Below are 15,602 nucleotides of genomic sequence, written 5' to 3' on the forward strand. Positions count from 1 at the left end.
GTTTCATCTCCTTGCTCTAAAGGGTCTCTTAGGAGTCTTCTCCAGCACCACAGTTCGAATTCTTTGATGCTCAGCCTTCTTTATGGTCCAACTCTCGTACGTGTGTAGTTTTTTAAAAAACTAATTCAGTCACATCACAACCCTTAAGTTTAAAACATTCTAGTATCTTCCTAGTAAACCGAATACAATCCAGACTCCTTAAAATTCCCAAAAGGCCCTACATGAAGTGGCCCATTCATACCTTTGTGATTGCATATCCTACTCTTCTACTTTTATCTCAGGGCTCGTATATTGGGTTGGCTAAAAAGTTCATTTTGCTTTCGTGTAACATCTTATCGAAAAACTCGAGTGAACTTTTTGGCCAACCCAGTGCTTGGCCTCTCTCTGGATCACCAGGAACAGTCAGAATTCTTAGCTTTAAGCACCAGAAAGCACCTCTGGTGAATTTTATAGGAAAGGAATACATCACAGAAAGAAACTCCTATCGTTACTGTGATTGGAATCTGCTGCCGCTCTTGTCGTAATGGATTCTATGTACTTCCTGCTTTTTTAATGGCACTATCACCTAAGTTAAATTCCGGCTTAAATACTTCTCTTTTGGAGAGGAGATCATATGACTGTATCCCAATTGCAAGGAAAGCTGGGAAAGCAGTTAACTAGCTTCAATAATAGGTGGAGGTTTCTTCTTTCAAGACTTTCTTCACTTTCTACCATAAGTGTGGTGTCATCTGCATATCTGCTCAATATCTAGAATTCCCTAGATGTTGAGCAGCTTAAAGATTGTTATATCCACCATGGTGCTTTTCTCTGGGATCCTTCCTTGCTTTGCCTCTTCCTTCATTTGTGTCTCTACTCACATGTCACCTCCTCAAGGAGGCCTGTCCTTAGACTTTTCTTAAATGGCAATTCTCTGTCCCTAATCCAGTACTCTGCATTTTCTTCAGTTCAGTTCAGTTCAATTCAGTCGCTCAGTCGTGTCCGATTCTTTGCGACCCCATGAATCGTAGCATGCCAGGCCTCCCTGTCCATCACCAACTTCCGGAGTTCACTCAGACTCACGTCCATCAAGTCGGTGATGCCATCCAGCCATCTCATCCTCTGTCGTCCCCTTCTCCTCCTGCCCCCAATCCCTCCCAGCATCAGAGTCTTTTCCAATGAGTCAACTCTTCGCATGAGGTAGCCATAGTACTGGAGTTTCAGCTTCAGCATCATTCCTTCCAAAGAGCACCCAGGACCAATCTCCTTTAGAATGGACTGGTTGGATCTCCTTGCAGTCCAAGGGACTCTCAAGAGTCTTCTCCAACACCACAGTTCAAAGCATCAATTCTTCGGCACTCAGCTTTCTTCACAGTCCAACTCTCGCATCCATACATGACTACTGGAAAAACCATAGCCTTGACTACACGGACCTTTGTTGTCAAAGTAATGTCTCTGCTTTTGAATATGCCATCTAGGTTGGTCATAACTTTCCTTCCAAGGAGTAAGCATCTTTTAATTTCATGGCTGCAATCACCATCTGCAGTGATTTTGGAGCCCCCAAAATAAAGTCTGACACTGTTTCCCCATCTATTTCCCATGAAGTGATGGGACCAGATGCCATGATCTTACTTTTCTGAATGTTGAGTTTTAAGCCAACTTTTTCACTCTCCTCTTTTACTTTCATCAAGAGGCTTTTTAGTTCCCCTTCACTTTCTACCGTAAGTGTGGTGTCATCTGCATATCTGAGGTTATTGATATTTCTCCCGGCAATCTTGATTCCAGCTTGTGCTTCTTCTAGCCCAGCGTTTCTCATGATGTACTCTGCATAGAAGTTAAATAAGCAGGGTGACAATATACAGCCTTGATGTACTCCTTTTCCTATTTGGAACCAGTCTGTTGTTCCATGTCCAGTTCTAACTGTTGCTTGCTGACCTGCATATAGGTTTCTCAAGAGGCAAGTCAGGTGGTCTGGTATTCCCATCTCTTTCAGAATTTTCCACCGTTTCTTGTGATCCACACAGTCAAAGGCTTTGGCATAGTCAATAAAGCAGAAATAGATACTTTTGTGGAACTCTCTTGCTTTTTTGATGGTCCAGCAGATGTTGGCAATTTGATCTCTGGTTCCTCTGCCTTTTCTAAAAACGGTTTGAACATCAGGAAGTTCACGGTTCACGTATTGCTGAAGCCTGGCTTGGAGAGTTTTGAGCATTACTTTACTAGCTTGTGAGATGAATGCAATTGTGTGGTAGTTTGAGCATTCTTGGCATTGCTTTTCTTTGGGATTGGAATGAAAATTGACCTTTTCCAGTCCTGTGGCCACTGCTGAGTTTTCCAAATTTGCTGGCATATTGAGTGCAGCACTTTCACAGCATCATCTTTCAGGATTTGAAATAGCTCAACTGGAATTCCATCACCTCCACTAGCTTTGTTCGTAGTGATGCTTTCTAAGGCCCACTTGACTTCACATTCCAGGTTGTCTGGCTCTAGGTGAGTGATCAGACCATCGTGATTATCTTGGTTGTGAAGGTCTTTTTTGTACAGTTCTTCTGTGTATTCTTGCCACCTCTTCTTAATATCTTCTGCTTTTGTTAGGTCCATACCATTTCTGTCCTTTATCGAGCCCATCTTTGCATAAATGTTCTCTTGGTATCTCTAATTTCCTTGAAGAGATCTCTAGTCTTTCCCATTTTGTTGTTTTCCTCTATTTCTTTGCATTGATCTCTGAGGAAGGCTTTCTTATATCTCCTTGCTATTCTTTGGAATTCTGCATTCAGATGCTTATATCTTTCCTTTTCTCCTTTGCTTTTCGCTTCTCTTATTTTCACAGCTATTTGTAAGGCCTCCCCAGACAGCCATTTTGCTTTTTTGCATTTCTTTTCCATGGGGATGGTCTTGATCCCTGTCTCCTGTATAATGTCTCCATTTTCTTATCCTGCCTTATATTTTCTTCTTAGCAGTTATCACTACAACTTTAACTGATTGGTTGATTGATTAATTGCCAGGCTCTCCCTTTACTACAAAAGCTCTATGGGTTAGGGACTTGTCTGTTTTTGTTTGCCTTTCTGTTGGAAGATAGTGTATGCTAAGTAAACATTTGTTTAATGAACGAAGAGGAAGTGTACAGATTATGGCATAAATTGCTGATAAAAATGGAAAGGTAGAATGGTTGAGGAGTTAGCTTATTTAAGAAAAAGCTTATTTGGGAAGAGGAATGTTAGAAATGGGTTGGTTGAATATACAATGGATTAAAGACAATCTCTTTAACAAGTGGTGCTGGGAAAACTGGTCAACCACTTGTAAAAGAATGAAACTAGACCACTTTCTAACACCATACACAAAAATAAACTCAAAATGGATTAAAGATCTAAACGTAAGACCAGAAACTATAAAACTCCTAGAGAGAACTCTCTGACATACATCACAGCAGGATCCTCTATGACCCACCTCCCAGAATATTGGAAATAAAGGCAAGAATAAACAAATGGGACCTAATTAAACTTAAAAGCTTCTGCACAACAAAGGAAATTATAAGCAAGGTGAAAAGACAGCCTTCAGAATGGGAGAAAATAATAGCTGATGAAGCAACTGACGAACAACTAATCTCAAAAATATACAAGCAACTCCTGCAGCTCAATTCCAGAAAAACAAATGACCCAATCAAAAAATGGGCCAAAGAACTAAACAGACATTTCTCCAAAGAAGACATACAGATGGCTAACAAACACATGAAAAGATGCTCAACATCACTCATTATCAGAGAAATGCAAATCAAAACCACTATGAGGTACCATTTCACACCAGTCAGAATGGCTGCGATCCAAAAGTCTACAAGCAATACATGCTGGAGAGGGTGTGGAGAAAAGGGAACCCTCTTACACTGCTGGTGGGAATGCAAACTAGTACAGCCACTATGGAGAACAGTGTGGAGATTCCTTAAAAAACTGGAAATAGAACTGCCTTATGACCCAGCAATCCCACTGCTGGCATACACACTGAGGAAACCAGAATTGAAAGAGACACGTGTACCCCAATGTTCATCGCAGCACTGTTTATAATAGCCAGGACATGGAAGCAACCTAGATGTCCATCAGCAGATGAATGGATAAGAAAGCTGTGGTACATATACACAATGGAGTATTACTCAGCCATTAAAAAGAATACATTTGAATCAGTTCTAATGAGGTGGATGAAACTGGAGCCTATTATACAGAGTGAAGTAAGCCAGAAAGAAAAACACCAATACAGTATACTAACGCATATATATGGAATTTAGAAAGATGGTAATGATAACCCTGTATACGAGACAGCAGAAGAGACACTGATGTATAGAACAGTCTTTTGGACTCTGTGGGAGAGGGAGAGGGTGGGATGATTTGGGAGAATGGCACTGAAACATGTATAATGTCATATATGGAAAGAGTTGCCAGTCCAGGTTCGATGCACGATACTGGATGCTTGAGGCTGGTGCACCGGGACGACCCAGAGGGACGTCATGGGGAGGGAGGAGGGAGGGGGGTTCAGGAGGGGGAACACATGTATATCTGTGGCGGATTCATTTTGATATATGGCAAAACCAATACAATATTGTAAAATTAAAAAATAAATTAAAAAAAGAAATTGGTTGGTTGAAATCTGGGATTTGGAAAAAAGGGTCATGACCATTGCAAATGGGAAATATGAGGTCTGGAATAAGGTGGGCTTGTATGGAATTAGGAAGAACTATTAGATTCTGATGACTGTTGGAGGTTATTAAATGGGAGGTTAGAAAACTGGATGAAATGAATGTATGAGGTTGAAGTAGTTGATACACGAACTTAAACTGTAGGTTGAAATTTTGACTTGATTGCTACAGAGTAAAAGGTTACTCATTTTTTTAAATTAAAAATAAAATAGTATTTTCACATAGCTGAGTACTGTGCTGCTGTAAAACAATTTGATTTATACCTTTTTTCCCCCAGATTCCACATGTAAGTGCCGTCACGTGATACTTGTCTTTTTCTGTCTGACTCCCTTCACTGTGTATAATCTCTGGGTCCGCCCATGTTGCTGCATATGGCAGTATTTCATTCCTTTCTTATGACTGAGGAATCTGTTATGTGTGTATTGTTTCACATCATGGTTTTCTCTGGATGTATGCCTAGGAATTATTGATATTTTTACTTTGACAGCATTTGATATATATTGTAGGGTAAAATCCATAAGTTTTATGCTTCTGTGTGTGCTTGCTCAGTCACTTCAGTTGTGTCTGACTTGTGACTCCATGGACTATAACCTGCCAGGTTACTCTGCCCATGGATTATCCTGGCAAGAATATTGTAGTGGGTTGCCATTTCCTTCTCCAGGGGATCTTCCTGACCCAGGGACTGAGCCTGAGGTTCCTGTTATTGGCAGGCAGATTCTTCACTGTTGAGCCACCTGGGAAGCCCTTTTTGTTTATATATTAGGAGGCAATAGAGATACTAGCGTACAATTCAAAGAAACGAAGCAAAAAAACCTGACAGTGATAAGTTGAATTATAAATGCCAGTATGAATTTATGATTTAAAATATTTATTTCTTAATTCTACCTAAATACATATTTCTTTCTTAGCTCTGCCCGTGGAAAAGACCTAGAAAAAGTGTGTCCCTTTGGTAAAAATGAGTACTGCTCTTGCTCCAGTTTTGGTCTTTAAATACTTCTACCTAGGATCCAGAGCTCCTCAAGAAATGACTGATTCCAGGATTGTGGCAGAAACATACACAGTACAACTGGAACGTGTTTTGCCAGAAGTGGGAAAACTTTCACAGACACAAAAGCCAACCCAAAGAAGCCCTTGGCCAAAATTGAAACAAAATATTTAGTTTGCTTCCATGTCCTAGCTGTTGTAAATAATGCTGCAGTGAACATGGGGATGCATCAGTTTCCTTAGAATGAAACTAATTTCGGAGAAGGAAATGGCAACCCACACCAGTATTCTTGCCTGGAAAATCCCATGGACAGAGGAGTCTGGCGGGCTACAGTCCTTGGGATTACCAAGAGTTGGACACGACTTAGCAACTAAACCACCACCAAAACTAATTTAGAGGTGTAACAACCAGATGTAGTGTTTGTCAGCTTTAAAGTACATTTGTTTTTAGAAGGGAGCAGGAGGAAGCAAGATGGCCAACTTTTAATTTAGAATGTGGGTGATGGGCACATGGGTAGGTGTGTTTGTGTACACACACACACACATATATACACATATACATATACTTTTCTATGTTTGAAAATTTTTGTAATAAAAACTTTTAAAATAGTTTTCTGTCGATACTTAAATCGCTTGTAGTTTCCTTTTTTCTATTACAAAAAGTATTTCTATACACATTCTCATACATGTTGCTCTCTTTGTACACATGCTGTAGAATATACAAGGAAATAGGCTAGCTTCTTAGCAGTGGAATTCCTGAATCAGTGGGTAGGTGCTTCTTCAGCTCGACTAGATACTGATGAATTGTTCTTCAAAATGATTGTACTGATGAGAAAGAGGTCATGAAATGTACGACTTTTCTACTAGATGATGAGTTCTTTGATGGTAGAGACTCACATACATTTGTGTGTTTAGTTGCTAAGTTGTATCGGACTCTTTGCAACCGCATGGACTGTAGCCAGCTAGACTCCTTTGTCCATGGCATTTTCCAGGCAAGAATCCTGGAATATGTTGCCATTTGCTAACTCCAGGGGATCTTCCCAACCCAGGGATGGAACCCGAGTCTCTTGTGTCTTCTGTATTGGCGGAAGCCCCCTAGAGACTCACGTACAGAAATATTTAAATTGAATGAAATTGTATTTTAGGGAGATTGCCTGGCAGCAGGATGGAGAAACCAGAGTTAGGTCAGCTAAGAGGCTATTGTGATGTTTAAAGTATGAAGCTGTGAGTGTATAGGAGTAGAGGTAGTGGAGGGGAAGGAAGGAAATAGAAATCTTGGAAAGAAAAGATCAAAGTGTATGCATTCTTATTGTTGGATGTTGATACTTCACTCTTGTGCCTTACAACAGCCCCCAGTTGGTTGGTTCCACTTTATAGTAAACAAGTATGTTATGCTTTCCTGGTTAATTCAAAACTGTGTACTGGTCCAGATCTAATAGAGTTTTAGCCTTATCTCCATTCTATGCTCATACTCATTTTCAATCCTCAGTCTCTTTCTGGGATAAATACACGTGATTTAAGAGAGACTAGTAGTTGAATGAGGTAAAGGGACAGTGAGTTGCAAAGATGAAGTAGAGTCCAAAGTAGAATCTATGGATGTTTCATCCCCAAATCAGTTTGTGAAGTCTTACAAGGACTAAGGCTATATCTTCCTATAGTTTTTAGAAGGAAAGTCTATCTAGTCTCATAATGGAAAATTCATCGCATGCAGTTTTTCTAAAAGAATGCCATATATATATATATATAAACATATACATGTTCATATATATATTTTTCCAGTTTTATTAAAGATATAATTGATGTACTGCATTATATAAATTTTAAGGTGTACAGCATAATGATTTGATTTACATACATCATGAAGTGATTATCACAGTAAATTTTAGTGAATGTCCACCATCTCATATAGATAAAAAATTTTGTGGTGAGAACTCTTAGGATTTATTCCCTTCACAACTTTTATATATAACATACAGCAGTGTTGGAGAAGGAAATGGCAACCCACTCCAATATTCTTGCCTGCAGAATCCCATGGACAGAGGAGCCTGGTGGCTACAGTCTTATCGGATTGCAAGAGTTGGACACGACTGAGTGACTAAGCACACACGCAGCAGTGTTTTGTTTCTTTTTTTTTTTTTTACTTAAGCATAAATTTAATAAAATGTGTGCAGGATTTGTTTGCATATAAATGGGAGACAAAGATGAAAGGATTCAAGAAAGATTTACAGAAACAGAGAAATTGCATGGATTAGAAGACTCAATACTGTTAAAATGTCAAGCTTCTTACCACCTTGATTAATTATATTAATCATGTTGCACATTACACCCCAGTACTTACTTATAACTTCTTATAACTGGAAGTTTGTACCTTTTGATTATTTTCATCCAACCCCTTCTCCTCACCCCCTACCTCCGGTTACAACAAATCTGTTTCCTTGAGTTTGTTTTTAAGGTATAATTGACCTACAACACTACAGTAGAATGTTGTATATAGATGCCCAAAGGTGAGGAAAAGAGCTATTAATATATTCTGTATTTTTTGGTCTCTATTTGAATAGAAAACTGTTACAACTTTAAAGGTCAGAGCATTGAGAATGGGCTATCCTGTATATATATATATATATTTTTTGCTACATTGTAAGGCATGTGGGACCTTAGTTCCCTGACCAGGGATCGAACCCATGCCACTTGCAGTGGAAGTGCAGAGTCCTAACCTGGACTGCAGGGAAGTCCCTGTAGGCAATATTCTTAACCTGTAGCAAAAGCAATAGAATATAGAGGTGAAGGTAAAAGAAACAGATCCAATATGGAGTCAGATTTGTTTTCCTCTATTACAGTATCTTGTATTTATGAGTGTGGGTGGGAAATGTGCTGGGCAAAATCTGTATTTAAGCTCTGTGGTGGTTGTGTGGGATTTTACTATACTTTTGTGTCTATTTTTATATATGCTCAAAATTATCCAAAAAAGTAAAAAAATATAAAGACTACAATATTCCTTTATGGTATATATTAATTTAACTATTTGTAGTAAGGCATTTCAGTGTTTTCCAATTTTAAATAACACTACTATATATACATTGATATTTCAAATAGTTTTCTTGTGATTTCTATGAGTGGAATTACCAGGTCAAAGTGTGAAAATTTTAAAAGCTTTAGATATACACATAGTGTTAAATTTCTTGATGAAAAACTAGAAGAATTTTATTGGGTTTATAATTGTACTCATTGAGCATGGGGTGATATTGCACATTTTATTCTAAAATTTTGAATGAGACAAAGTTTATTATTAAGTATATTATAGTAGGCTTACATTTTCTAAGTGTTTTAATTCATTTTCTTTTTTGAGTGTTAATAGTTCACATAGAACTAATATTTCCATTTTATAGAGAGTTTTCATGTCCAGTAAATGCTGGAATTCTCACAATAGCTTTTTGAACTATGAATTCAGTTCAGTTCAGTCACTCAGTGGTTTCCGCCTCTTTGTGACCCCATGGATTGCAGCACGCCAGACTTCCCTGTCCATCATCAACTCCTGGAGCTTGCTCAGACTCAATGTCCATCAAGTCGGTGATGCCATCCAACCATCTCATCCTCTGTCATCCCCTTCTCCTCCTGCCTTCAATCTTTCCCAGCATCATTTTTGTGTACATGCTTTATTTGTTAAAATACCATTAGATTATTCCTCAGGATAAGAGCAAAGGTCATCCCCTGCAGAAACTTAGGATCTATGTACAGCATTTTACAGAAGACAACACTTGAGCTGAAGCCTGCATGCTGACCAGAGAAGGGTGACATGAGCGGACTCAGCAAAGAAAGGAAGTCAGGCAGGGAAGGGAAGGTGCCATCTGAATCAAACTTCGGCCACCATCAGGGCAAGTCTTGTGATGGTCACAGATTGGAGGCTGTTTTTGGAAGGATCGAGTACCACACAGGGGTTCTATGTGTCTTCACAGCTAGACCCAGGCTGAGGTGCCATTAGGTCAATGTCACTCAAATTTCTGGCCAGCCATACTCTTGCAGCAAAGAGTCCCAAATTGAGAATCAAGTTCCTCTGGAAGTCATTCCTGTCGGTGCCAAAGCAGTAGACGCCCTGAAGCCAGTCTCCCAATGTTGTCTGGAATTTGGGGAGCTTCATTTGCTGAGGCTGCAGCGGTCATGCCAGCCCCACTGAAAGCCATAGCAGCACCTCCACTCTCCGTAAGAACTCTCAGTTCAGTCGCTCAGTCGTGTCCAACTCTTTGCGACCCCATGGACTACATAGCAAGCACGCCAGGTTTCTCTGTCCATCACTAACTCCTGGAGCCAACTCAAACTCATGTCAGTTGAGTCAGTGATACCATCCAACCATCTCATCTTCTGTCGTCCCCTTCTCCTGTCTTCAATCTTTCCCAGCATCAGGTCTTTTCAAATGAGTCAGTTCTTCACATCAGGTGGCCAAAGTATTGGAGTTTCAGCTTCAGCATCAGTCCTTCATCAGTCCAATGAATAGGCAGGACTGATTTCCTTTAGGATGGACTGGTTTGATCTCCTTGCAGTCCAAGGGGCTCTTAAGAGTCTTCTCCACATCACAGTTCAAAAGCATCAATTCTTCAGCGCTCAGCTTTCTTTATGGTCCAACTCTCACATCCATACATGACAACTGGAAAAACCATAGCTTTGACTAGATGGACCTTTGTTGGCAAAGTAATGTCTCAGGTTTTTACTATACTGTCTAGGTTGTTCATAGCTTTTCCTTGAAGGAGCAAGCATCTTTTAATTTTATGGCTGCAGTCACCATCTGCAGTGATTTTGGAGGCCAGGAAAATTGTTTGTCACAGTTTCCATTGTTTCCCCATCTGTTTGCCATGAAGTGATGGGACCGGATGCTATAATCTGTGTTTTTTGAATGTTGAGTTTTACACCAGCTTTTCCACTCTGCTCTTTCACTTTCATCAAGAGGCTCTTTAGTTCCTGTTTGCTTTCTGCCATAAGGGTGGTGTCATCTGCATATCTGAGGTTATTGATATTTCTCCCGGCAATCTTGATTCCAGCTTGTGCTTCATCCACCTTGGCATTTCACATGATGTACCCTGCATATAAGTTAAATAAGCAGGGTGACAATATACAGCCTTGATGTACTCCTTTCCCAATTTGGAGCCAGTCTCTTGTTCCATGTCTGGTTCTAACTGTTATTTCTTGACCTGTATACAGGTTTCTCAGGTGGCAGGTAAGGTGGTCTGACATTCCTGTCTCTTGAAGAATATTCCAGTTTGTTGTGATACTCACAGTCAAAGGCTTTAGTGTAGTCAATGAAGCAGAAATAGATGTTTTTCTGAAATTCTCTTGCTTTTTCTATGATCAAATGGATGTTGGCAATTTGATCTCTGGTTTCTGTGCCTTTTCTAAATCCAGCTTGAACGTCTGGACGTTCCTGGTTCACTTTCTGTTGAAATCTAGCTTGTAGAATTTTGAGCATTACTTTGCTAGCGTGTAAGATGAGTGCAATTGTGTGGTAGTTTGAATATTCTTTGACATTGCCTTTCTTTGGGTTTGGAATGAAAACTGACCTTTTCCAGTCCTGTGGCTACTGCTGAACTGTGAATTACAGAAATTCAAAACAAAAAAGACTTTTCAAATTAATTACTGGTAGTAAGTTCTGTTACCACTAGATGGCCCTCTCAGCAGGTACTTTGGAGCAAAAGTAGCTAGTTCATAGACATTTTGAAGTTCTTCTATAGATTTTATTAACATACATTTTAATTGGATTTTAAAAATGGTTTATATCAGATTATGATAAGCTGTTTTAGAAATAGTAAAGAAATTCAAGAGGGAGTTTTTTGCAGTGGGTTTTGTTGTGTTTTCTTCTCAAGAAGAAGAGAGTTTTAAACTAAGTGGCATTCAGTACCATACACATAATATATTTTCAGTAAATATTTTAAACCTTCATTAAAATTTATTGAATTGAATTAGGCTTCTCCATTTGCTTGTGGGAAAGATATTTGCCACTTTGCTAAAACAAAAAAGCAATCTTTTCTGCTAAGTCTTTAAGTGATTTTATATAAATCTAAGTCTTTATCTCTGAGGATTTAATATATAGATAATGAAGTAAGTAAACTGATGGCTTGATGTGGAGCTATGGTCCCCTTGGTCAATTTTGTTGTCCTAACAAAATTGAGCTCCTCTAAGGGTCGATTATTCTACTGTAGTGTTCATGGTTCCTGTCTGGTGAGAAGTATGAGTGAAATTGCTATATTTTAGTATTTTTATCATCCTAACTTTTACTATCTTGACAAGAAAATTAGAGCATCTTTGACTTTGGTCTTATTTGATCTCACATGTATGTTCTTCTGTTGATTTTTCAATCTTATTATATTCATTAGTTTTGCTTTTATAATAAATATTTTATTTTGCATACTCTCCTAGCTTGAAATGAAAGCTATAATTAGTACAGTTAGTATAATTAGTACAGTTAATATTATCTGTACAACTTAAAAATCATTGTATCTCCCTAATTTCAATATAAAGGGAAGTAGAAGAAAAGCAATTTATAATAATATGTGTATTTCAATATGTAAGTACTGGAGCAGATTGCACTAGATGAAGCAGAAGGTAGTGAAATGCTTGTACCTGTACATAGAATCACTATGAATGTAATAACTGTGAAAGCTGGTTACAGTGTAGTATTATATTGGCGATTCAGGTACCCAAGTGGTATTAGCATTGGTGACATCATTTTCCAAAATGGTGAAAAACTCTTAAAGTTCTGAATGAAAGAGATGAATTGTTGCATTCTAGAAAATTTGGGATTCATTAATACTGTGGGAAAATACATTGTGTTTACTTATTATTTATTTCTAGTTTTAGATATATTCAGTGGGACCTTTGAAAGTCAGCCAACATGTGACAGTTGTTTGCCATACTGGATTGTTCCCGGCATTGCTGGACCTCTAGTATCCCTGACACTTGCCCTTTAAATGAAGGTTAAGTATTCATCCCATCCTTCCTCCCAAGTAATCCCTAAAATGCCTCCATATAGCCAAAGGATCCACCAGGCAGTATGTGTGCTGAATGAATGCAGATTGATTTATTACTATGTAAGAAGGGGACGACAGAGGATGAGATGGCTGGATGGTATCACCGACTTGATGGACATGAGTTTGAGTGAACTTGGGGAGTTGGTGATGGACAGGGAGGCCTGGTGTGCTTAACGATTCATGGGATTGCAAAGAGTCGGACACGACTGAGTGACTGAACTGAACTGAAGACATATTTTAAAATGCATATTTGGGGGAAAGACTTATTTCATTGTAAAAGCAGGTTAATATGAAATTTTGGTCATCCATTACTATCTTTGTTAGTATGGCCAGTTTAGATTTTGCTCTGCCTCTGTAGAACAGGGGTCTTTCTTTTTTACCTTATCCACTCCAGTACTCTTGCCTGGAAAATCCCATGGATGGAGGAGCCTGGTAGGCTGCAGTCCATGGGTTCACGAAGAGTCGGACACGACTGAGCGACTTCACTTTCCCTTTTCACTTACGTGCATTGGAGAAAGAAATGGCGACCCATTCAAGTGTTCTTGCCTGGAGAATCCCAGGGACGGCGGAGCCTGGTGGGCTGCCGTCTATGGAGTTGCACAGAGTCAGACACGACTGAAGTGACTTAGCAGCAGCAGCAGCCTTTAGTGTAGGACATTATTATTGTAGATTCTTTGCCTAGTGAATATGATGTTAATTCACATCCAGCTGGTACATATTCCCTAGGAAAAATTCTTCATTGAAGAACAATAACCTCTTTTGATTTTAGTACTTTTAGTGGGATAATGGAATATTTTGGGTTCCGGTGACTACAGCAAGGTATGAATAAGAGAATGGGAGGGAAAAGAAAAGAATATCAGAAACTCAAGAGTGAAAATGTTGTGTCACAAAAAGTCATATTAAACCCCCCCCCCCCATAAAATCCACAAGAGCATATGGTGGTTTTTCTTATTTTTCACGTAGGTTATATTATGAATTATTTGTATTCTTACAGATTGAACAGCTATAAGAAATTCTTTCCTGTCTAGTGACAAATGCCTGTTTTGGACATAAGCATCTCACCTAGTCACCCAGTATTAACATCTATTCCTGGTTACTCTTTCTGTTTGGTATTTCTGTGTTATGAAATCTACTAAAAAATAGAATAATTTAAGCACAAACATGTTCTTTTGGGGACATTTTTTAACCAGCCCTTTTAGATTTCCTAACACCTCTATGTGTGATGTATTCTGTTCCTTTCTGGTATAAATAACCTCTCTGAGCTCTGTCAACATCCTTCTCAACACATACGCCTTTCCCCTCTTCCTAGATAATACTTGTTCATAGCAGACTGGGATACACTAATCAACCTGACACTCCTCTCTTATAATTTATTTCCCCTCAACTCAAACAGTATTCACTTTTTGAGACAAATTCATGCGCCAGTCATGTTTCTTGTGTAAATTTAAGGTGTTGTCTATCTTCCCTTCCATACAACCTTCGTATTCTACCTGTTGCCTTTCCTGTGGATACATATAACATCATTGAATAGTCTTTCTGGATTTGGGAACTTTCTTCTCCCTTGGATTCGAGCATTTCTGATACTTTAAAAATCTTTCTTTCCCTACGTATTCCTGTTATGCTCTTTCCCCAACAGATATTTCAGTATTTCTTATTCAAGACAATACACACACCCACCCACTCCCTAGACTGTGACGTTAGTTTTTTTCAGATACCTTGTGTATCTTGTATTCAGGATTTCAGTTACAGGGCATACTTACTTTATAGATGCTTAGTGAGACACATACTCTATTGATAATACTGTTAGACTCTCTTTTCCTTATTGTCATTAAATGTAAATTGTGCCTTTTCTGAAAGAACATACATGCAAATCCCTGTACAAGGATTGAAAATACTTATTTTCAAGTTCTGAGCACATTTACAAAAGAAAATTATGATAGATTTATTTTAAATTTTTACCAGTTAAAGAGGGTAATGTATTTACTTTATTTATGTTTATATTTGCGAGCTAATTTTATTGCTGCAGCTCCTCCGGTGAAAACAGTTTATTGCTAGTTTTACATTCTAGACAAGCTTTCTCTACCTCTTACCTCTTCTATTTTTTTTTTTTTTTTTACTAGCTATGTTCAGAGAATTCAAACTAATTTTATTACCCTAGGTAAAAATTTAATAAGAAAGAAAAATCTGCTTCCAAAGTTCAAATAAAAATTACTTTTGTGTGATCTGTAGTTTCAGATTAACTATATCACAACCTTTTAAAGAGATAATTGAGAAATGACTTATTAATAAAGATAGAAGGGGAAAGAAGTCATGTCATAATATATAAATGGAGATGTTAAATTCACCTGTGTTTTGTTTAGATGTCCCTGGTAGATTTGGGAAAGAAGCTTTTAGAAGCGGCACGAGCAGGTCAAGATGATGAAGTTCGTATTTTGATGGCTAATGGAGCTCCTTTTACTACAGACTGGGTAAAGAATGATTTTAACGTTGTGGGTTTTTTTTTCTTTCTTCTTGTTCTCACTTTTTGTTTTTCCAGTTAAAAGTTTAGTCAGTATTGTGTTTATAAATGGTGAAAAGTAATTTTTTTCTTTGCAAATTTGTTTGCAGTTTTAGACTTACAGCTTTTTTTTATATAGTTTTTTTAAAAAAATATTGGACAACCTTATCTAAATATTCTGTCCAACCATGGATTTTTCCTTAAATTATGCATTTCAGTAATGTAGGATGAATGTAAAAGGTAGCTGCTTGAGATTTAATTTAAAGGCCTTATAAATAGCATAGATAGAATTTATAATTCAGAAAAAACAAATTTGGTGTTAATGTTATAATTGATTCTAAAAAGTAAAAGTGTTTGCATTTCAATTGATACTTGTGAAACTATTACAAACATGACCCAGAAGGAAGAAAGATATGGGAAGGAGTTCTTAGTAATTATAGAAGGCAAT

At 38.1% G+C, this 15,602-nt stretch overlaps 1 protein-coding gene across 9 annotated transcripts in view; it reads left to right on the forward strand.

The window, feature by feature from the left end:
- The window catches only part of GABPB1 (GA binding protein transcription factor subunit beta 1), a 71,495-nt gene that overhangs the window by 24,426 nt on the left and 31,467 nt on the right, over nt 1-15,602 (forward strand). For 6 of the 9 annotated variants that reach the window (XM_019968850.2, XM_070797564.1, XM_070797558.1 and 3 more), the window contains exon 2: nt 15,018-15,125. The exons of 1 other annotated variant lie outside the window; for it this stretch is intronic. In XM_019968850.2, the coding sequence (XP_019824409.1) occupies nt 15,018-15,125 (108 nt within the window). Of the gene's footprint in view, nt 1-12,481; nt 12,604-12,633; nt 13,307-15,017; nt 15,126-15,602 lie in introns of those variants that run through there. 2 more of the 9 variants (XM_070797560.1, XM_070797561.1) reach the window with 2 other exon arrangements.

The sequence above is a fragment of the Bos indicus genome, chromosome 10 (genome assembly GCF_029378745.1).
Source record: "Bos indicus isolate NIAB-ARS_2022 breed Sahiwal x Tharparkar chromosome 10, NIAB-ARS_B.indTharparkar_mat_pri_1.0, whole genome shotgun sequence".
Classification (NCBI taxonomy): domain Eukaryota; kingdom Metazoa; phylum Chordata; class Mammalia; order Artiodactyla; family Bovidae; genus Bos; species Bos indicus.